Source organism: Aspergillus piperis (assembly GCF_003184755.1).
Source record: "Aspergillus piperis CBS 112811 unplaced genomic scaffold BO85scaffold_7, whole genome shotgun sequence".
NCBI classification, from domain to species: domain Eukaryota; kingdom Fungi; phylum Ascomycota; class Eurotiomycetes; order Eurotiales; family Aspergillaceae; genus Aspergillus; species Aspergillus piperis.
Window position 1 is genome coordinate 243,232 of NW_020291597.1, and position 21,137 is coordinate 264,368.

At 49.9% G+C, this 21,137-nt stretch overlaps 7 protein-coding genes across 7 annotated transcripts; 4 read left to right on the top strand and 3 right to left on the bottom strand.

Moving 5' to 3' along the window:
• Positions 1-4,663: 4,663 nt before the first annotated feature.
• BO85DRAFT_512406 (leucine-rich repeat domain-containing protein) lies at positions 4,664-7,477 on the top strand (the record flags this gene model as incomplete). The annotated part of the gene is made up of 2 exons (XM_025664653.1): positions 4,664-4,705; positions 4,811-7,477. The coding sequence occupies 2 exons, from the start codon at positions 4,664-4,666 to the stop codon at positions 7,187-7,189; spliced, it is 2,421 nt and encodes an 806-aa protein (XP_025516258.1). The 3' UTR covers positions 7,190-7,477.
• Positions 7,478-7,840, top strand: BO85DRAFT_272600 (uncharacterized protein). The gene has a single exon (XM_025655106.1). The coding sequence runs from the start codon at positions 7,595-7,597 to the stop codon at positions 7,805-7,807; it is 213 nt and encodes a 70-aa protein (XP_025516259.1). The 5' UTR covers positions 7,478-7,594; the 3' UTR covers positions 7,808-7,840.
• A 2,343-nt stretch (positions 7,841-10,183) lies between these two features.
• On the top strand, positions 10,184-11,810 carry glcA (type 1 serine/threonine-protein phosphatase catalytic subunit GLC7). Its single transcript, XM_025655108.1, has 4 exons — positions 10,184-10,558; positions 10,649-11,050; positions 11,215-11,514; positions 11,591-11,810. The coding sequence occupies exons 1-4, from the start codon at positions 10,382-10,384 to the stop codon at positions 11,684-11,686; spliced, it is 975 nt and encodes a 324-aa protein (XP_025516260.1). The 5' UTR covers positions 10,184-10,381; the 3' UTR covers positions 11,687-11,810.
• A 1,570-nt stretch (positions 11,811-13,380) lies between these two features.
• On the top strand, positions 13,381-13,812 carry BO85DRAFT_272678 (uncharacterized protein). The gene has a single exon (XM_025655107.1). The coding sequence runs from the start codon at positions 13,473-13,475 to the stop codon at positions 13,707-13,709; it is 237 nt and encodes a 78-aa protein (XP_025516261.1). The 5' UTR covers positions 13,381-13,472; the 3' UTR covers positions 13,710-13,812.
• sar1 (Arf family GTPase SAR1) lies at positions 13,762-14,893 on the bottom strand (the record flags this gene model as incomplete). The annotated part of the gene is made up of 6 exons (XM_025655939.1): positions 13,762-13,802; positions 13,863-14,162; positions 14,238-14,303; positions 14,407-14,446; positions 14,610-14,713; positions 14,875-14,893. The coding sequence occupies 6 exons, from the start codon at positions 14,891-14,893 to the stop codon at positions 13,762-13,764; spliced, it is 570 nt and encodes a 189-aa protein (XP_025516262.1).
• Positions 14,894-15,305: 412 nt separating this feature from the next.
• Positions 15,306-15,671, bottom strand: BO85DRAFT_272798 (uncharacterized protein). The gene has a single exon (XM_025655110.1). The coding sequence runs from the start codon at positions 15,555-15,557 to the stop codon at positions 15,351-15,353; it is 207 nt and encodes a 68-aa protein (XP_025516263.1). The 5' UTR covers positions 15,558-15,671; the 3' UTR covers positions 15,306-15,350.
• BO85DRAFT_272788 (DUF2457 domain-containing protein) lies at positions 15,483-18,209 on the bottom strand. Its single transcript, XM_025655109.1, has one exon. It carries the CDS (start codon positions 17,872-17,874, stop codon positions 15,706-15,708), a length of 2,169 nt encoding a protein of 722 aa, XP_025516264.1. The 5' UTR covers positions 17,875-18,209; the 3' UTR covers positions 15,483-15,705.
• Between the last annotated feature and the right edge of the window lie 2,928 nt (positions 18,210-21,137).

A 21,137-nucleotide genomic window follows, 5' to 3' on the forward strand; every position in this document is an offset into this window, starting at 1 on the left:
GACGACAATCACGAACGACTGCTGATCATTCGAGCGGTTGACTGCAGTGGAGACCCGCCTTTCGAGTCGTCAGATCCCACTGGAGTTGTCTGTTCCCCCCCCCGTATCCACACTCGGTTTTCCACTCCCGGCCCGGGCTTTTGTTTTTCGTTGCTAGACTACAATACTATCAATCATTCAATGGATTGAAAGGAACGGCCTCCATAATTCAGACTAAACAATGACTCCATTCCTCCACCAGCAAGCGGGCAGATCAGATGTCATAAAGGTCATGTGCACTCCCCATTGTTGAATTTCATTGGAGGTCCGCAATAAACACCAAACCCGGGTCTCCATTCCAACCATCTACAGCACCCAGTACACAGTATTTGCCTCCCGAAGGAAGAGTAAAAAAAACACCCCAGCCTAGCATTCCTACATCGGAGCCTGCTCGGATGTCTTGCCCTGTAAGTAACGTTGTCGCCGAGAGGGTTCTACCCCAGTATGTGAGACACCATTCAAGCAGGGATACGGGTAAACAAGGATGAGCCACTTCCACTACTCCTCGCATGATAATCGATCAGAAAAAAAAAAAACAAAAACAAAATGTGAACAAGACCTGGAACACTACTCCTAGCATGCGTTTTCCAAGCGCATGGCAAATTGAAGAAGCATGCGGCCTTCGCCCACAACGCCGAGGAAAGAAAGTTTCTGATTGGCAATACCGCTCCTTTCATCTATAGGCGGCAGAATAAACAAACGTCCGATCTAGGACGCACCTGGAGATTTCTTTCCATGTAGGCATCTGCGTGTAATCCTGCTACTGCAATGACGGTGCCTTGTCATCTAAATCGATCGGGGGGCGAGACACTAGAAGCCAAGAAGAGAGAGAGCAAAAAAGGTCCCGACCCTCAACAGTAATTTGCGACGAAAGTAAGGAACGGAGGCGTCGCGAATGTATTATCATGAAACAGGGACTCGCTACCAAAGGCTCTCTCTTTTTTTCCCTTATCCCCCGCTGTCATGGAGATACGTACCAGGTGGTGTCATTGTGTACTGGAAGGAATTGGAGAAAATTCTTCCACGGCACGGCAAACCGTCTGCCAAAATTTTATGGCTATCAGTTTTAAGGCAACGATCACGGGCCATCTGGTCCACTACCATGGACGTCATCGAACAGAGTTCAAAGACTCTTTTACCCCTCGTCGCGATCGATATTGTCGGAGATCACAGGAACGTGGTCATTCTGTATGGATGCATAGACGAGGCCGGCAAATGATGAAACCCGCCTAGATAGCCAGAGGGGCAGGGGAACCATGGATCGAATGATGTTATTGCAAAGGAGGGTTGGGGAGTGGGCACCGGGAGAAAGAATGTGGTGTGATGATGGACCATGGTCGGTAAGCGGTGTGACTGACAGCGGGAAGGGAGGAGGGTAGTAGGGATGCAGTGAAATGAGAACTTGAACCCGAACTGGAACTCTGTAGGCGACACAACGGAGGTTTAGGTTTCGCAATCGAGATAACCACACAGTACATCATCGCCCCAGCAGCTTTATGTACGCGTAGTGTTTCCCGAAGCTCAGGAATGTGGGAGCATGATTCGCTGGGGGGAGGGCAGGTTGGACTACGAAGAAGCAAGTCGAGCGATCACTTCGCCATGGCCGATGACCGATGACCCGATCATCCAGTAGACGGTATGGAGTAATGGGTGGTGGTCAGTTGATCATAAAGATGAGACTGAGATCTCCACTTGAGCCTCTCAAGAATGTTAAAGGTCAGTGCGAGATAAACCAGATACGTAGGTTGATGAATACCAGACTAAAAGTTAAGCACAAAGTATCTACTTAAGTACCAATCGTCATAGTTGGTAGACTTACTGAAGGGAGTAACTACTCATGTAGATAGATAGAGAGTATTTTTTTGAGATACAATCATTCTGTCTGCCTCGGAACGAGGGGAGATGTCCTTTCCGAGTTTCAGGCAATGACTGAAAGGATGGATGGATGGGATGAATGGATGGATGTAGGGCGAGTCCCCATCCGGACAAGGCGAGAAGTTTCCAAAAGTTGCGATGTGTCCGATTCCTCTTTTTAATTATCTCGAAGCCGCTACTGTACGGTCATTTCTGGTATATACGTATAGTTCCAGGTACGAAGTTTTAGTAAGTATTTAGTAGGTATCTAAAGCTGCCTCATCCCGGTCGGAATACTTTTAGTAACATCCTAGAAAGTAGAGAGCCCCCTAGAAATGTCCGTGATGTTATTTTGGCTCTCGCCGGTGTCCTTTTGCTTCCCTTTTGGCCCTCGAGGATGTCGCTAAAAATCCATCCTCTAGAGCTTCTCGAGTAAAGCGTCATGCAGGTGCTGGAGAAACGCCTGTGATTCGTTGAGAAGGCAAGTACATGAATGTCCGCCAGGGCACTATCAGCTGCACGTTTGGGGACCCACCGCCAATCACGGGGCGACTTGACATCGTCCGTCCAGTTACCGCCGGCACAGTTGCATCCGCCCAAGAGGCGGGTCTCCCTCTAAGCACCGCCCGGTTCAACCAAACACTGCGCTTCATTCCGTTTCTTACCCCCCTCCTTCCTCCATCCAACATACAGTACACAACAGAAAAAAAAAAAAACTTTTCACCCGACCTGCAGCATACTGGAGCCGGGCTTGCAGTGGCTTCGAATTGGTCAAGGAAAAATAAGAAAAGAAAAGAAATAAAAAATAGTATGGCCTACTTACGTTTCCTAGTTACTTGGCAAATTTGATCAACATGGTGTGTGCGTTCTACACCCTCCAGATTGGTCCAGAAATCCTTCCGCCCTTCAAACAAAAAGTATGTGCGTACGGAGTTTTCCTTTCCTACTTAAACATTATTATTACTATTATTGTTGTAGTTGCATACTACTAGTCCTCCGTTACTGCATCAGCCAAGTCCAAGGGTCGGCGATCGGGATACCCGCTTCGAGGGATTCGGAAAGATTGCTCCACTCTTCGCCAGAGCCGAAGAATGGCACTCCTTCGTTTGACCGTTGTAGTGATACTGTATTGTGTGTATGCTTCCATCCTGAAACCGATCCTGATTGATATCAATGAAGTAACTTTGGGATATCCATTGGTACCGAGAGGGGAAATGCGATAACAACTATCTACTCCTACTCTGAGGGAATGCCAAAATTTTGAGAGATCGCTTATCAATACATCATGGTCTTGTTCAACTGAGTAATCCAGAGTACCCCGCTAGATAGAGTTTCCGGAGAAGGCTAACCAGTCATTTGAGGTATGGGTCCGTATTTATCAATTGTATCTGGGCGCTTTCACTTCTTTCTTGATAGGATCCGGTAGACAAGGGGACGAAGCTGAGTTGACGAACAACTGGATTTAACAACGGACCTTTCCCGACGGTCGCCACCGACTGGTTTATGGATACAACGATGATTTGATGGATGTAAAAAGGGTCAAAACAATAATGAGGACAAAATTAAGGCGAATCAAAAGTCAAAAAAGACACAGAAGTCTAGTATTACTTACTACTTCTTTTTACCTGAGTCTGACTATGGGGTGGTATTCCCGTACCCGCCGTGGTCTTAGCGTACCGTACGATACGTATGCAAGTACGCATGTACCTCTGGACGACGCCCGGTGCAGCGGCTCCCTGACCAAAGGGAGAGCAGGACAAGATAACAGGCGAAGATTTCTATATGATAATAAATTATATTAGTCCCAGTATCGCCAGCCCGTCCTTTTTTTGCCTCTTCCCTCCTTTCCCTCCGTCTCTCCCAGAAGTGACATATTTTTGCTCAACCCAGCAACAAAACACCTGCACTTATCTCGAGACTGCGTCGCATTGTCTTGTGGTTTTTCTTTATTTCTCTTCTGACCGCGCTTTCCCACCCCCCTCCCTCTTCATCCCGACAGTAGTTAATTTGAAGGCATACCTTGTCAGCCAACAATAATTTACTACTTGAACCCGGGCTTACCACACTTACTACTACCACCCACCACCCCCTACGCCCCTCCCCCCCTCAGCTGATTGCTCCGGTGCTCATCCATACCCACTCCTCCCTCCCTCTCTCAATCCTCCACTACAAACCCCCCGTCACGTATCGTCCACTAGTCGAAGGTCCGTGGTGCTTTGCATATTAGCTCCCCCCGGTCCTTTTCTTTTTCTATCCAGCCCATCCATCTTCTCCTTTTTCGGTGATCACTCCTGCTTCAGCTCGCCTCTTCCTCCTCCCTCAGCTTCGTCCCGGTGACAGGCTTCTCTTCTCAACTGACATTGGAGACCTTCCCTTTCGTCTCCAACCACTCCATCCCTCCTCTTCCTCGTGTCTAGCATAGTTGTGGTGGGCGGCTTCGTGATTCTGTTCGACGATTAGTTTATTGTTATTGTGCAACCCCCCTATATCTTCGAGGTACATCCCAGCCTTGTCTCCTTCCTTTCGACAATAGTTACGAGGCATAGCGCCTTGGGCTTAGCTATCTATCCTGAGTCGTTTTTTGTTGTTGTGAGTCACGGCTAACTCTCGCCCGTTTTACTATCCTGCAGGTCCTCTTCTTCTTTCGCTTTTTGTCTTGCCAGCAAGATGTCGACTCTCGCCGTCCCTACTGCGAGTACTTGAGCGTTCCTCTTCAGAGTCCGCCTAACCAGATAGACTTTTGTCTCGTTGGGCGAAGCAATTTTCCGTAATGGAGAAGCTGAACACTGAAGATGGACAGCTCTTCATAAAAGTTCGTGCGCCCTCTTATACATTTACATTTATTCACCTTGATCTTTCTCTCTCCTCCCTAGTCGACTTCGCTTGCTTGCTTGCTAACTCTAACCTCTTCGTCTAGAATCTCGCTAGTTTTGTTCGTACACACGAAAAGGCCCTTGCAAACGCGCTGCAATTAAAGCGCCAACCTACCAAAAATGCGCAATCCTCCCATACCCAGTCGGGCTCGTCGAGCTCGGCTTCCTCCACTCTTGCAGCGGCCCTGTCCTTCGGGGCACTGAAGTTCACTTCCCAGAATGTTAAACCTGCCAAACTCACCCTCACTCCCCATCACCTGTTTTACCTCTTGTCCCGTTTTGAAGACCTTTCTATTGCCGTCGGTCCCCTGAATGTTAGGCTGGAGAATATTCACACGGATGGATCGCAGTCCTATGTGTCATTCCTGAATAAGCCTCAGCGATCCAGGGGTGACCGGGACTCTATCCACTCCGTGTCCAGTGTCCGTAGCGTCATGTCTGGTATGAGTTCACTTTGGTCTTCATTTGGTTTGGTTTCCAAAGACTCGGCTTCCAAATCCGAGAAGGCCAAAGCAGCTCTAGAAGCGGATACCAAATACCTATACTCTGCCTTTACCAAGATCCCCTGCCTGCGTTTAGCCCCTGACCGCCGTGCCCGGTTGATCCGTGGTTACGAAGAATTCCCTTTTGACACTGCCGTTCCATTGCATTCCTTTAAGAATTTGAGCGCGTTAGAGATTATTGATATAGACTATCGCTCGTTCTTCGGCTGGGATAGGCTGTCCGAGCAGTTGCGGACGCTGACAGTCAAGAGGGCTAATATCGAGGACCCAGCAGAATTGCTCACGGGCATTGTGCTGGATGACATTGACAAACGTCGGCGGCGTTCGTCAAAACACCACCACTCACCCATGATGGGGTGGAGTGGGAATGCAAACCCTCAGCCAGTCAACAAGTCTGAACTGTCTGGGTCACTCTCTGCTCCCGGGTCTCCAGTTGCTGATGCCCCCTTTGGATCCAGCGCTAGCCCCCAAGCAGCTTCGATGATCAGAATGGCATCAGAGGGTTCCAAAGCTCGACCACGCACCGGAAGCATTTCTCCCACACGTCCCACCAGCTCGAAACACTCGACTTACCGTCATGGCCGTGGTACCGCCTCCCGGATAAGACGCACTGGCTCAGGTAGTTCCAACTCTAGCGAGACCTCGGGTCACCGCAGCGCAAGCTCTTCCAATCTACTTTCCGGTGTCTTGCCAGCACACAAGTGGCGGTTCTTGCGACACCTTGGCCTCCCTGACAACTCCTTGACCTCCATCACTGCCGCCGGCCTTGCTCCAGTGGCCAACACCCTACAGTCGCTCGATCTATCGTCGAATCTTTTCACCGAAGTACCCGACAGTCTCGCGTCCCTGGTTGCCTTGAGAGCTCTGAACCTTTCTCATTGCATGATCGAATCTCTCCACTCCTTGTCACGCAATCCTCTTCCCGCCATAACCGCACTCAACCTCCGCGGGAACCGTCTCCGTTCTCTCGCGGGAATTGAGAGGCTGCTTTCGTTGGAACGGCTGGACCTCCGAGACAACAACCTTACGGATCCTACTGAGATTGCTAGGCTCACCAATCTCCCTGAGATACGGGAGATCTGGGTTTCTGGCAACCCCTTTGTGAAAACACATCCAAACTACCGTGTTGTGATTTTCAACTTGTTCCGACGCACCCCAGGTTACTCAGAGGACATCATCATCGATGGGTCGGGACCAGGATACACCGAGCGGAAGCAACTGGTGGAGCGAGCTGCGGAACCCGAGGCTGCACCCGTCATACGATCCGCTGCGGCAGATCTTTCTACCATTGTCAGCAAGCCCTCGCACACAGTTCCTCAGGAGCCTTCGCTGCCGTATGAGCAAATTGGACCAGTCGGACGAGTGGGCCAAAATGGAATCGATGTTGGGTCTACTCGTCGAAAGAAGGGTACACGGCGGAAGATTGCCGATCGCCCAAAAGATAAGCCTTCCGCTGATGTTAATCGTGAATCAGGTGCGGTGGTGCCTTCTATTCCTTCTGTTCAGCCTGTGCAATTACCTGTTGATCCGTTTGTCACGGCAACACCCGACCGTCAATGGAAATCTGATGGTGGACCTCAGGCCAGACCCGCAAGTCCCAAAAACCCGGAAAGGACTGAGATTGAACGCGACTCCTCCGCTCTTCAGACCCAAGACCAGCTTGGCCTCCAGCGTGCCCTCCAGGGTAAAGACTGGAATGTAGACGGAGATTTCTACAAACGGCAGCTAGAGGCTCTTAGGCAAGAACTTGGAAATAGCTGGCTCAGGACGCTCGAGGAACACAGGTGGAAGGATGTGCAGACGGACATCAATGTGTCTTGCACTGCAGCTGATTATTCCGACCCAACGAGGATCCCAGTGGACCCCCTAACCAGGGTGAATCCCCAGGTCATCCTAAGTGGTGGCCATGCCCTAAGTTGACTGCGTGGAAAGACTCCAGTCGACAAGGGCAAATGAAATAAAGTAAAAAAAGAATTCAAATGAAAAAAAAAAAAGTTGAAAAAAATGAAGAGAAAAATAGGAAAAGAAAAGACAAGAGGACAAGGAGAGAGATTGAAGGAACAAGGGAGCAAAGAACATCTTGACCTCATCCATGGTCGTTCCTAAGTCTGGAATTTCGGTTTACACCTTTCACACCCCCAGAGAAAAGTTCGGTTTGGCTTCGAAAAAACGCAGTTCTTCCACGATACCTTCCGGTTTTTGACTATACTCGACCTTATACACGCAAATTCTTTAACGACATGCTTACGGCAGCTGGTTGTCGAACTGCATCATTCACGGCGTTAGGTGATCTTTCAGAGCTTACGGCCCGGATGCGTGGAACACATGAATGATTCTTCTTTCCTCCTTCGTCTTTCTCCTCCCTCTCCCACTCCTCTCTTGCTTCGCCGCAGTTATACACCACCTACGGCCCGCATCCGACCGTTCCCGGCTGGTCCATCTGATAGGATTACTTTTTTGTTATTATTTGTTCTAGACGGCCTGTATTGTATTTTGGGGCAGGAGTGCTGGTGTCCAGGAGTTCAACTGGTGTCTTGATTTATATACGACGTGATGCTTCGCTTTTTCGGTACTGCTCGTTGTGTCTTGAGTGTTTCCCGTTTTCACTGCTTGCACATGACGTTCCGCGCATGCGATGATCCTTCAGGATGTATACTGAGCTGCTTCTCTTCTTCTCGTTTTCTTCTCTTCTTTTTCTTTTTCTTGGCGTGCTGCCGTTTTCTACGGATTATTTTCTGGGACCGCCTTGGCCCATGATGAGATTCGGACCTAATGCATGAGACACGAAGATGTTGTGACGAGTCAGATCTGATGTTCTCTCTTCCCCGCGATAGCGCCAATAGTTGAAATGCAATGCGCCATGGGCGCTTTCGGATCAGGTGCGTCACACGTAGAGTTGAAAAGGGTGGTGGGGGAGAACAGAAGGAACATCCCCACTGGAGTAGAATCCGAGATAGATATGCCGTAGATAAGTTCTTGTCAGGTACCTCCCCGGGGATTTTCAATAGAATGAAGGAGCCAAGGGACATTGAGGCGTTAAAGCAAAGCATGCAAGTGCTCGTGCGAACATAAGGAGGGGGGGGTAGGTCATGGGCATACGTAAGTAGGTCCGAGGTATGGATGTACATGATGTATATGTACATCAGGTAGGTAGATCACCGGCAGGCATGTCGAGAATCCACACACGATTTCAGCACCGTGGGGTCTTTGTTTGAGGGGGTAGAAGAAGCTGGATTGCTAGAAAGAGGGGGGAAATGCGGCATCGATTGGCGGTGCTCCCTTGCAGCAGGGGGTAGTGCCGCAGAGTGAGGGTCGAGGTCGGGGAAGAGATGATCTGGGGTTGAAGGCCAGTAATTAGTTAGTAAGTCTGTAGAGTTTTGGACAAAAGTACGAAGGAGGATGAAGCGGAAATGCAGTCCCCTGAAGAAGGAGGGGTATGGAAAGAAAGAGAGTTGAGGGATGAGAGTCGAGACGTTGATAGACCGTTGGAGAGAGAGAGTTTAGTATCAACAGTTAGGAATAGTATTACTAGTAGAAGACACACCCATGAAGCGCTTTACTGTTTAATGAATGGCGCGCTGCCCGCCGCCCGGGCGATGAACCAATCAGAAGGAATAAACACGAGGCCGGGGCCCTTTCCAGTTTGCCATCCGGGAGTCTCAGGCAGGCAGGCAGTCAATCAAGAGTTCCTCCTCCCTTTGCTTTGCTTTGCTTTGCCTTTGCTTTGCTTGACGCTGCGTTGCGTTACTTTGGCTTTGCTTTGCTTTGATCTCTCTCTTCTTCCCTCTCTCTCACTCTCTCATTCTCTCGCGCCAGTCCAGGTTCTCTGCTGCTCCTCTCGCGCGCGTCTCAAGTGGTGAGCTTGTCCTCCTTCGTTACTGCCATCCTCTCTGCCCCTTCCCACCTCTTTCCCACACCCCCCCAGAATCTTGCTATCATCTATCTATCTATCTTGCTTCTTCGCATTCTGTTTCGCTCGTGCTTCTCCTGTTTCTCGTGGAATTTGGCAAAACCCTTCCAGCCTCGAACGGTTTTCCCAGAAAAGCCTTGCAAAAGAAGAAAGAAGAGATCGATCGATCCCTTGATTGCCGGCAACCAAACACAATCAATCCCAACTGCTTGCGCGCGCCCTTTCTCTCTCTCTCTTGTCACTCGACACCCTCACTCACCCTCTTACAAACTTCTCTCTCTCCCTCACTCTTTCTCCTACTTCTCATCTTCCCCCCTTCTACGTGACTTTCTTGATCGGTTCTTTTTACACACCCCTCACGCCACACACCAGGTACAGAAGGAGTAAGAAGAAGGACTCTTCCTCCCACCCCATCTTCGAACAAGAGCTCGCCTCCAATCTCGGCTTCGCTTGTTGGCCCTTGTTTTTCTCCCCAACCCACCCCCCGTTTCCCTCCCGCCGCCGGCTGCTATTTTTTGCAACCGCCCCGTCCAGAAGCAGTTCTTTCGCCCAGCGATATCTTCTTACGCTCAAAACCTTGCTAGCCGCATCTCGCCGTTATCAACGCGCTTCGCCTTCATCCTTCCTCCCGTGTGAAAAATTTACCAAGGCCGCTTGCTTCTTCTCTCCATCAATATCTGGCATCGCTGTCGGATCTTCTCAGTGTCCCCAAGGCCATTTGGCCTGTTGCCGCTTTTAACTTCCCTTGTCTCTTTTAGATTCTGTTTGGTAAGCCGACTTCTTAACTACTTTTGACAACTTCTCACCCCTCCTCTCCCCGTCGCCCCGTTTCACCCGCCATCCAAGTTCAACCCAGCTTGAAGAAAAAAAAAAAATTTCCCGGGCGCATTGATCACGCGTTTCTTTCCTCGCCTCCTGCTGCACCTCATCCCATAGTCTGCCCTGCTCTCTCTGGACTATCTCTAACTTTCATATTTTCGCTGCCACAGCCTATAGACGCCGCGTCATCAATCGTATCGCCTACCGAGCCCTCCGCAAAGCTACCCTTTTCGCGCCCTTCTCTTCTTCCGTGGTCCAACACTTGTGTTAATTGATCCTTTTTTCTCTTTCTCTTTCTTTTCTTTTTTTCTTCGTTCTTTTTTCGGTTCGCACTTTTCTTTTTCGTTTTCTTTTGCGTCGTCTCTCGTTGGAGTCGCTCAAACATGGCCGATCAAGACGTGGATTTGGACTCGATCATTGATAGATTGTTGGAGGTGAGGGGCAGCCGGCCTGGAAAGCAGGTTCAGCTTCTGGAGTCGGAGATCCGTTATCTTTGCACCAAGGCTCGGGAAATCTTCATCTCCCAGCCCATACTGCTGGAATTGGAGGCACCCATCAAGGTAAAAACGCCATCCCTCATTTGTCCCGGTCGAGATCGGGTCATCGCGTCTATCTTTCGCGGAAACTAATCCGGTGGCGCTTATTATCAGATCTGCGGTGATATCCACGGCCAGTACTACGATCTTCTGCGTCTTTTCGAATACGGTGGCTTCCCGCCCGAGGCCAACTACCTGTTCCTCGGTGACTACGTTGACCGTGGCAAGCAGTCGCTTGAGACCATCTGCCTCCTTTTGGCTTACAAGATCAAATACCCCGAGAACTTCTTCGTTCTCCGTGGTAACCACGAGTGTGCGTCCATCAACCGTATCTATGGTTTCTATGATGAGTGCAAGCGGCGGTACAACATTAAGCTGTGGAAGACTTTCACGGATTGCTTCAACTGCCTCCCCATTGCGGCTATCATCGATGAGAAGATCTTCACCATGCACGGAGGTCTGAGTCCCGACTTGAACTCGATGGAACAGATCCGTCGTGTTATGCGCCCCACTGATGTAAGTGCTCTTTCCTATCAATATTGTGGGGTCTTTTTCTCGCCTTTCGTGAAAAGACGAAGACCAGACCCTTTTTCATTTGTTGACTTAAGGGTCCTGGGAGCGATGAAACAATCCTTTCCGGGCTCCCTGAAGCCTTGAGCTTCGCCTGCTAACGACGATAGATTCCCGACTGCGGTCTTCTTTGCGACTTGCTCTGGTCCGATCCCGATAAGGACATCACTGGCTGGAGCGAGAACGATCGGGGTGTATCCTTCACATTCGGTCCGGACGTCGTGTCGCGGTTCCTTCAGAAGCATGATATGGACCTGATATGTCGCGCACACCAAGTCGTCGAGGATGGCTATGAGTTTTTCTCTAAGAGACAGCTGGTTACGCTATTTAGTGCTCCCAACTACTGTGGCGAGTTCGACAACGCTGGTGCGATGATGAGCGTCGACGAGAGCCTACTTTGTTCCTTCCAGGTAGGCTACCACAAACAAATCCGTACTCGAATGAGGGGAGCGTTCTTGAAACTAACGGGTATCTTCCTCGCATTAGATCTTGAAGCCAGCAGAAAAGAAACAAAAGTACGTTTACGGGGGCATGAGCTCAGGCAGGCCCATCACTCCTCCGCGAAAGCAAAAGAAGAAGTAAGGAATCATACGAGCTTTTCCATGTGCAGCAGGTTCGGGCGGAGATAAGAACGTCATAAGTCCCACACAATGTCACACTACAACGAGAGACCCAAATCCCCAACGACATTCGATGGCCACACATTAGACGATCGGCAGCAGCAGTACACCCCAGCCGCCCGAGAACCTCACGACACGCAGAACGTCTCAATTTCCCCTCCGCGCATACCAGACTCCAGCGACTCCCCCCAGTCATTGATTTCCCGCTGAATGTGTTTCATTTCTATATGGAAGGTAGTTTCTGCTCCAAGTAGGGGTTGGTGTTTTCTCATTCTTGTTGATCTTCATTCTTCAACTTCCTTTTTCCTTTACCTTTTTTTTTTTCCTTCCCATTGTCCGACTTGTGTTGTCCGAATTCATTTGACAGGAAGGGGAAGCGACGGGCTGCATCTGGTGTTTTCCAAGTGCGTTTTTTTATTCAAAATCTTCCTGTGAGTGTAATGCCAACCAAATAAGCAACGACACGCCCGTGTCTTTCGAGCGTCCAAAACCAAGATTTTGCTCTCCTCGTCCTCTTCCTTTTCCCTTCGCCCATCTAGCCACATTGTCTATACCCCCACCCTATCCAGCAGACACCGATCCGTGGAAATGCATTCAGCTAGCTTGTCAATGGAATTCAATGCAATCGACACACAAACGACACTCCACCAACCCAACGTCCAAACTACTACCTACTTATCACGGAAGTGAAACTCATTATGCGGGAAAGCGGGGAGAGAATGATACAACCCAAACCAAACCAAACCAACCCGGAATAGTATGGTATGGTATGGAAGGATGTATGGAATGCACAGAGAACGGGAAAGGGGGTTTTGTTGTTGTTGTTATTGTGGTTGCCCGAATGACGTCGTTTTTCTCTCTCTCTCTCTCTTGCCCCCTTAGGGGTATTGTATCCGTCTCATGTGACATCGTGTGCCATATATGTGTGGGTGTGTGTATTATTTGTATTATCTATCCTATCCTATTATTATATCTTACCTTTTGTCTTCCTTTTCTATCTTTGGTTCTCTGGTAGCAAGTCAGTCGACTCATTGAAGTTGAAGTTGGTAGTATTATTGCCCTCTACTTATCCGGTATTGATTGATTGATTTGGTTCGAGTGGTGAGGTTGGTTGGTTTATATATACTAACTAGTTACTAAGTATATTCTATGTTTGTGTAGCTATTGATGTTCCTGAGGCGTCGCGAATTTTATATATACATGATGGAATGGTGTGGTGGATGATCGTGTATCAGAGTACTCTATCGTGTGTGGATAATATTGTATTTGGGGGGTTTCGGTGTGGAGATTGTAGTATTACTTAACTATGTGGGTGAAGTTTTATGATTATTCTCATTTCTGCGTATTCGGTCATACATACTATCTAGAGAATAGAAGCAAGCAAGCAATGGAGCGAAATGGATGAAGACTTGGTGAGGGGGTTGGTGGGTGTAACTGAACTAGATTGTTACAGTACAAGGGGAGGAGGTTTAAAGAGTTTGGGGGAAAACAGGATTTGTCTTTGTTTTATTTTCGCTTTGTTGGTTGATTGTCTGGCCTTGGAGGGCGAAAAGCAGAGAGAATAAGAGAAAAAGGTGGCTACAACGAGATGAAAGGGACCAACGTGATGGAAGTAAGTACCAAAAAACTGGGTTGAAACATCAAAGAGATCAGATCAAACTCCGACGAAACGCACACGACATTCATAGTATGAATCAATGTAGGAAGAAATGAACATCAAATGGTTGAATAATTGAGATATATTGTAAATGGATGGGTCATGGGAACTATTATGCCTAGTGGCGAGTACTTTCCTCCAGGCAGTTTTGATGACCTGTCTGATTGGACGGAGTAGAGTTCATTTCATTGAACTGCATTGGATTGGATTGGATTGGGATATATGGAGATCCTACACCCCCCTAAAGAGGGTTCGGAGGGAGACTGAGAAGATTTCGTTTAGGACAGAGTCATCGAGAGTAGGTGGAGAGGGGAACAAAAAAGAGTAGTCGGGATATATCGCAACAATAAAGTCAACAGCTAGCTGGTTGGCTGGCTAGCTTAGACGTACTGAGACAGCCATCTGATACCTTCACCGTATCCTACATAGCATAGAACGATTAGCTCATTGACATCGACTGGGACATCAAATTTCCACTCACCCTGTCTCATAACAACACTGCACATGAACACCTCAATGGGCCGGATTCCCTCAAGAGGGACCTTGCCCTTACCCGTGGTCTGGTACAATCCAAGCTGGTGGCGAAGCTCGTCCTCGCTAACAGCATCGGGGTGATCGATCTTGTTTCCGAGGATCAGGAAGGGAACCTTGGCCAGCTCCTCCATGGCAAGGAGGGCGTCGAGCTCGGCCTTGGACTCGGGGAAACGCTCGTGGTCCTTGGCGTCAACGAGGAAGACGATACCGCTAACTTCGGGGAAGTAGTCCTTCCACAGACGACGAGCTATTTGACGAGAGTTGCTACATTTAGTTTTCTGATTTTGCTCTATACCACGGGGCTACGAGGTATATTACTCACCCTGCTGGTGACCACCCAGGTCAAAGGTAGTGAAGCGGTTGTTGCCGATGGCGAGCTCTTCGGATGCTGTATTGAAAGGAGTGCGATTAGCCTTTGTCCGCGATATCCAGTTTCCTCCGGTCGCTGTCGCATAGTCTCTCGCTAGCATGGTCATGTAGGCAATACGTACTCGGGTGAGCAGTGGGCTGGAGGATGGCAACCCGGTCATTCTATCATCAAACACAGATGTCAGCTTATCGTTCAGCTCCCTCGCAGCCCATCCCTGCCGTGGTGGCAATCCCTTGCGATCGAAGTCCATCCCATGCGTTGTCATATCTGCCGTCGTCGCCACCAAAGCGAGGCTCGCTCGCGAAAGCAATGGAGCTCACATACCTTCAGCATGTGCAGGAGGGTCGTCTTTCCGGCATTATCGAGACCGAGGAACAGGAGCTTGGCGTGCTTGTTGAGCAGGCCAAGGGAGGCCAGAATATCGTAGACTATTCGAGAATAATATATCAGTAACTTGGCACACAAGAGACCCAGAGAACAAGAGGAAAGACGATGGAGAGTCAATGGATCCAACATGGCGTGGAGGGCAGGTCTACAGACCACCTGATCGGGGCCAAGTCGGCGGATGGCAAAACAGGGGACTACCTACACCAGTTAATGAGCCACATGGTGGAAATCGACTCAAAACCTCAGACGATGGATTTGTGAATCGGGTAGTAGCACGAGGCAGGTGCAAAATGGGCCAAATGGCGGTGGTGAACGGCTGGGCTGGAGATAAGAGCAGGAGAAGGAGCCAGGTTGCGGTGGCCGACAGTTGACGTTGGACTTTCGCTTGCCCGAACGCCTAGCCGAGCGCTTAAGCCAACTCAGCCGCCGGGAGATCATCCGCCCCGATCGAGTCGTTGGAACAACTACTATGAATTACATTTCTTTTTTTTACACAATCGTCCAGTTATATGCGGAAAGAAAAAGTTCATCATACGTTGGCATATTTAATGACACAGTCATTCGCTCAGTATCTACAAATTCGATAACGAAAGCAAACGGGGTATACGCGTAGCAAACCGCCTCCATGCAACCCGGGCTAACAGAGCAATGATGCCGACCGAAAGTCAAATCCGCCGCTCAGCAGCGCGGAGGTGAATAAGGAAGAAATGAAAGGAAAGGAAGAAAGAAAGGTATAAACAAGCTATGTATAGTGGGAAGGGCGAAGAGAAAGGGGGACAGGCGAAAAGAAAGAATCACAGGAAGCCACCCCTGTAAAATGCAGACGGGACCCTCCGTGCGAATAGGAATCCGATGGACACGTTGTGAGGACAAGAATAGTAACATCGAAGACAAGGGTGTAGCGAACAACGCTCAATTGGGATTTGTACACCTCGTCGATCCACTGATCATGGAAAGTGGACGACTGAAAGGGTGATAAGAAAAATTCGAACTATGTACAAGAATTTATCGAATCCCGTGCGGAATTTGAGGTCTAAACAGATAGGACGAGCTGGGCGTTCTCTCCAACGCCGTAAGCTCTGCACCTCTCTGCAACTTCGAGGCCAAGCTCCTTCATCCGTTCAGCACCTTTTCCGGGGATCGGTCGCCGTACCATCTGCTCCTTGGCAGCTTTGCGGCAATGCTGACGCCAGAACTTCTCCTTGCGTTTCTGGCGTTTTTTCTCGAGACCCTCAACAATATCAATGGGGCCTCTGGTGTGCACCTCACGGGTGCGTGACGACTCGCGCTCCGGCGATTCGTAAACGGGGACAATGCCAGACCAGCGGTGAGACTTGTCCAGGCTAGTAAAGAAAGGGTTGGGCGTCCGAGGCAAGGACTTGGTACGAGACATCGCGGGCCGTTGCACCAATTCACTGATGTTCAGTCCCCGCGAGGGGACAGTAGGAGCCTCGTCTGCAGATGCCAGGTCATCCTTCGAAGACCGCAGCTTCATCGGCGGCGGCGGAGAGCGAAGACGCTTTGGCGAGGAACGGCCCTGACGGCGAGGCGGAGGTGAAATCATGCGTCTGGGAGATGTGCGAGGAGAAGGCTTCTGCGCAGAGTCTCTACCAGTCCGTCCCCGAGGTCCTTCATCCATGACAGATTCCTCGACATCGTCGTCCTCATCCTCCTCATCCTCGGGATCCGAGGTGGGAAAGCTGGGATCGATATCTTGAGGGATGACAATCTGCTTGGAAAGACGGCGCTGCTCGATGCAAGACTTGTAGGCAGCCTCCAGAGGCCGATCTTCGTCGAAAGTTCCGCAGACGAAGTCCGTACTGTCAGGAAGGTTAGGTGTGCCAGGACGCAGCTTTGGGATCTTCATGGGCGATCGGCTAGTTGTCTTAGCAGCTAAGACAGGTGACCATCTTTGCTGCTGCTGCACATCGTTGGCAGAATCGAAAGATGTGTTCGAGTCGCGACGACTGAAGGGGAGGCGAGCAATGTCGATGTTTTGAGGGCTGGTGGCAGCAGTAGTGCTGGTCGGAGCCCAGAAATCGTATTCCGAACCATCATCGCTCTCGTCTGACTCCGCAAAGCCGGCTTCATTATCCGATTCATTTCCATCGTCAGAAGAGAAGTCGTGAACGGTTGAATCGTCATCAGAATCCTCGACATCATCTTCGTCATCTTCTTCGAGCGCCTCTTCCTCTGCTTCCTCTCCAAGCTTTCTAATGGCATTCTCCTTCTTCATACAATCATTAAGCGTAATCTTCTCCGGGTACTCTCCAGACTTCGTTACCCACTCGTCATCCTCCTCGACGGAGCTGGCGAATTCGTGAAAGCGAGTAGCCTCGGACTCTTCGAACTTACCCAACCCCTTGGTCGGGACACCGCGGCGATCGATCTTCTGCTCCTGGGGAGCCTTGCTCACCGGTGAGGGAGCAGCCTTCTCCGGAGAGGCCTTGCGCGCCATGGGAGCAGGTGATCCGCGGGGACGCGGCCTGCAGCCACTGCGAAGTGGCGACCGCTCCCGGCGAGTCTCGGGATCCCGTGCCGGGCAAACAAAGGTAAGAACGGTCCTCCGCTTGGGCTCAGTTGGTGTAACGCTGGCGTCATTGATCTTCGTGACAGGTCGCTGTGGTGAAGGAGTTTGTGGCTTCTGCTCCTGAGCTTTGCGTCCGCAGGCGAAGCTGATACACCGCTTGCGTCCCAGGTTCGCCTCGACGGCTGACTCGCCAACTTCCACAGCCTCCGCCTTCCTTTTATCACCCATCGAAGACGTGGAGTTGGTCAAGTGAGAGGGCAGAGGCGGGCTGGGTGTGTTGGATAGAGAAGGGCTTGTGAGGCCACCATCGCTAGTCAACTCGGCGGTAGAGATGCCGCTAATGTTGGTATAGGTGTAGGAGCGGTAGAAAGAGTGCTCCTGAGATGGTGAATGACGGTCGGATGGGCTTTGTGGGGGGCTGCTCTTGAGGGCGCGGGTGAGGAGGGACTCCTTGCGGTCAGTCATGGCGGCGGGGGCCTTGACGTAAACGACACCGTCGTCCATGTTGTTCATCGAGGTATTCAAGAACCGATGATCAGGGGGCTCATCAATGTCCTCAACCATGTCAGCTTCTTGAGGGGCAGACTTGCTGGACTGATGAGGTGAGAGTAGCATCTTCAGTAGGTTATGTATTGAGGCAAATGTTCGTTCACCACCACGCAAGTGCGCCATCCCTTCGAAGATTAGGTATATTAATAGTGAGAGGGAAGACAGGAACGAGTAGGTGAGAGAGGTTGTGTCAAGAGGTTATGTGGGAGGGTTGGCGGTAGTATAGGGTGACTCGACGGGATGGTGGCGGTAAGTAGTTATTATGAGGGTATTCAGACGTATTGGTTGATAGGGAAGAGAAGAATGAAGAATAATTGCATCAATCAAAAGAGTAAAATAGAAGATGCACTCTCGTTATCGATCAATAGTACTACTGATCGACCCAGAGGGCGGAAATGAAGGGTGTCCTTAGTAGGACGATGATTGTCATGATATAGAACACATGGTGTAGTAGTAGGAAAGAGGCGTAGTATAGTAGTTTAGTAGGTCCAAGAAAAGGAGAAGAGCGTCAGGTATGCGGCCAAGAGATGGACTTACGCCTTCTTCAAAGATTGGCAGCTCAAAGAGCGCCAGAAGAAGAAGACGCGTCGAAAGAGTTTCGCAGGTGCAATGTGTTGGCAGTGCTAGGTGGGATTGAGATGAAGAGAAGGAGGAATGTAGAGATGATCGGAAAATAAAAATGTAATTAAGGGAGGGGGGGGAAGTGGTTTGCGGAAAGGCGAAAATAAAAAATAAAAAATAAAAATTCAAAAATCGAAAATTTATTATTAAAAGAAAAATCAAAAATCAAAAATCAAAATCCCAAGGAAATCCTCGGGGGTTGTCGCCGTGGTATTGTTACCATACCCTCAGTACTGCGTATGAACGGGGTATTAGAGAGTCACCAGCGAAAAGGAGGGCGGGTAAAAAGGCGCAGTGTCAGCGAGTAGTAAATGACGATTCGCAGGGTAAAAGAGGCGGGAGAGCGGCGCCAGGTTTGGGAGCGAGTGACCGGGTTAGGGTGGTCAGGAGTGGTCGCCACACACTGGCACGGCAGGGCAAGGCCGAAGGAGGGCAGGGAAAAATGGTGGAAAAACAAAAAAGAGCACCACGCCCATTACCCACGATTACAATTTCGGATCTTCTCTGGGGCTTCTTTTCCTTCCTTCTGCAGGCGGACGAGAGGCGCTCGGTCCAACCAACCCCGCCAAGCCCAGACCCACCCTGTCGTTTTCCTCGCCAAATCCATGCATGCTTCGGTTCCTGCGGCTACGTGACGCTGGCCAGTACCAATACCGTGGTAATCTTCGCACGCCCGTCAATACACACCCGTCAGGTTACTTACTAGAGGGAGTTACCGTCAAGCAAAAGAACTCATCATGGAGGGAAGAGGCTTAGGAGTCATAAAGGATTGGAGAAGAGTCATTCAAAGGAATCTCTAGTTGAGGATCACGGATCTCATTGTCTGCTATGATCTGCGAGATGACTGTTGTTCCTTTGACCTGATTCAGGAGTCACCGGTTTTGTAACGAGCCGGTTTCATCCATGGTGGGCAAGCCAGCACCGAAGTACAAAAAGCAAGAAAGACTATGAGGCATTTTGGAGGTTGGCTACCAAGGCGGGCTAACCTCGATCTTACTAACCCGGTCAGTAAGAAATCATCCCAGACCATACTTACTGTGTAGTCTAAATTGGGAAAAGCTGCCACCAAAAAAACATCGCCCCCCCTCCATCTACACTAAGAGTCTTGGAAAACTAGAGTAGTGGCCGAAGAACCAGAGACTGAAAAGTAAGGGGGTGATCCATTCTTTGTTTTCTAGAACATATTCAGCGAAGAGGATATTTTATCTGATCGGAATGTCGTACAAATCTCAAGGGTTCAAGACAAGACAGCGAATAACGGAAGGTCCAGAGCAAAGAAAGGCTGTCAGACAAGGAGGGCGGCTACTCAATGAGAAAGAATGAACCCCCACGAGGACAAGACAGCGCAGGAGCCAGGACAGGCATCATAGCGGCACGAGCTGCGACTGTTGTGTGTGGGAAAGTTGCCCTACCGACCGTCGGGGCAGGTAATGCCAGGGTAATTACGAGGGTGACCACGGCAAGCAGACCCGACAACTTGAGCGTGGGAGGACCAAAACGAACCCCGTCGGAGTCGCGCCGAAGCCGTTTCAGCGGGCGCTGCGCTTTGTTGGGCTTAATACACAGTAACCCTTGAGCTTTGAATGGCCACACATAAATATTGCATCTAGCATTGATTTAAGCCTAGCATCAAACCCCATCAGCCGGCTCACTTATGCGCTGCTTATGCGTGAAAGTGGTTTCTTAAGGTAAACTAGGTTCCTCGGCGTAGCTACCTCTTCCGACTTGATTTGGTCGGTCGCAGCTCCAGGAGTGCATGCCACCCACCCTACCTACTCCATACACACCCAGCACACCAAAAGTAGACTACTATGGTAAGTTCGTTAGGGAGGCCAAGATAACACCCAGAAGACAATCACCATTATAGTGCTACCAATGTGGTGCTTGGCACCACGCCTCATTCTCAAAGACTAGACAAAGTGACAACAATTCAAGTCCTTCAAAACACTGCCTCCCTTTCCCCCCTGCTGGTCGCCATTATTGTTTTACAATCCCAATAACAATGCTTGGTATTTCTTGTCATTGCTCACTATTGCATTTGCCGAGACTTTCCCTAGCTGGGCTTAAATCTGGTGGTTCCTGATCCGGAAAGCGATGGTCTTGGCCCTGTGACGTAAGGTTTCCCCCTAGTCATGCTGTGTCACGGCAGTCTTGAAGGTTATCTCAGTCTGAAGCAGTAGTAGGAGAAACTTGTGCGATGCCGATGAATGCGGGCCAGAACGACAAACTTGCTTGCTTGCTACAGACATCACTGGGAACTGCGAACCAACTGCGAGAGAAGTCTCGACGATTCTATCCCAGTTTCTCGGACCGACTAGACCCCTATCCCCGTGCTATGACGAGGTGAATTAAACTGAACAACTCTTCAGTTGCACCAACTCTACCCCAGAGTACTACATTACAACGGCTACCACATCAATAGAACCAAGAGAATAAAAAATTCCCCGACTGTGACCAGGATCGATCATGACGCTCTCGAGTCCCGGAAAGTTTGCTTGAGGTTACAGCGACTGGCAATGGGACAAAGCAGGTGGTTTCCATGTCTTCGATCTGCCACGCTCAGCTCTCAAGGTTGGTTCCGATAACCGTACCCAGGAAAGCTGGTACCTAGATCGGTCCAAATGAGAATGATGAGTAGTATATGGGAACCTCAAGCCATGCTACAGAACTCCCAAGTATGTTGTTGACTAGAAGCACCGCCACCCGATTGACAACAGCTGGAAGTGACAGTCGGTCTGGGCGGGAATAGTTGGCTCTTGGCTGTA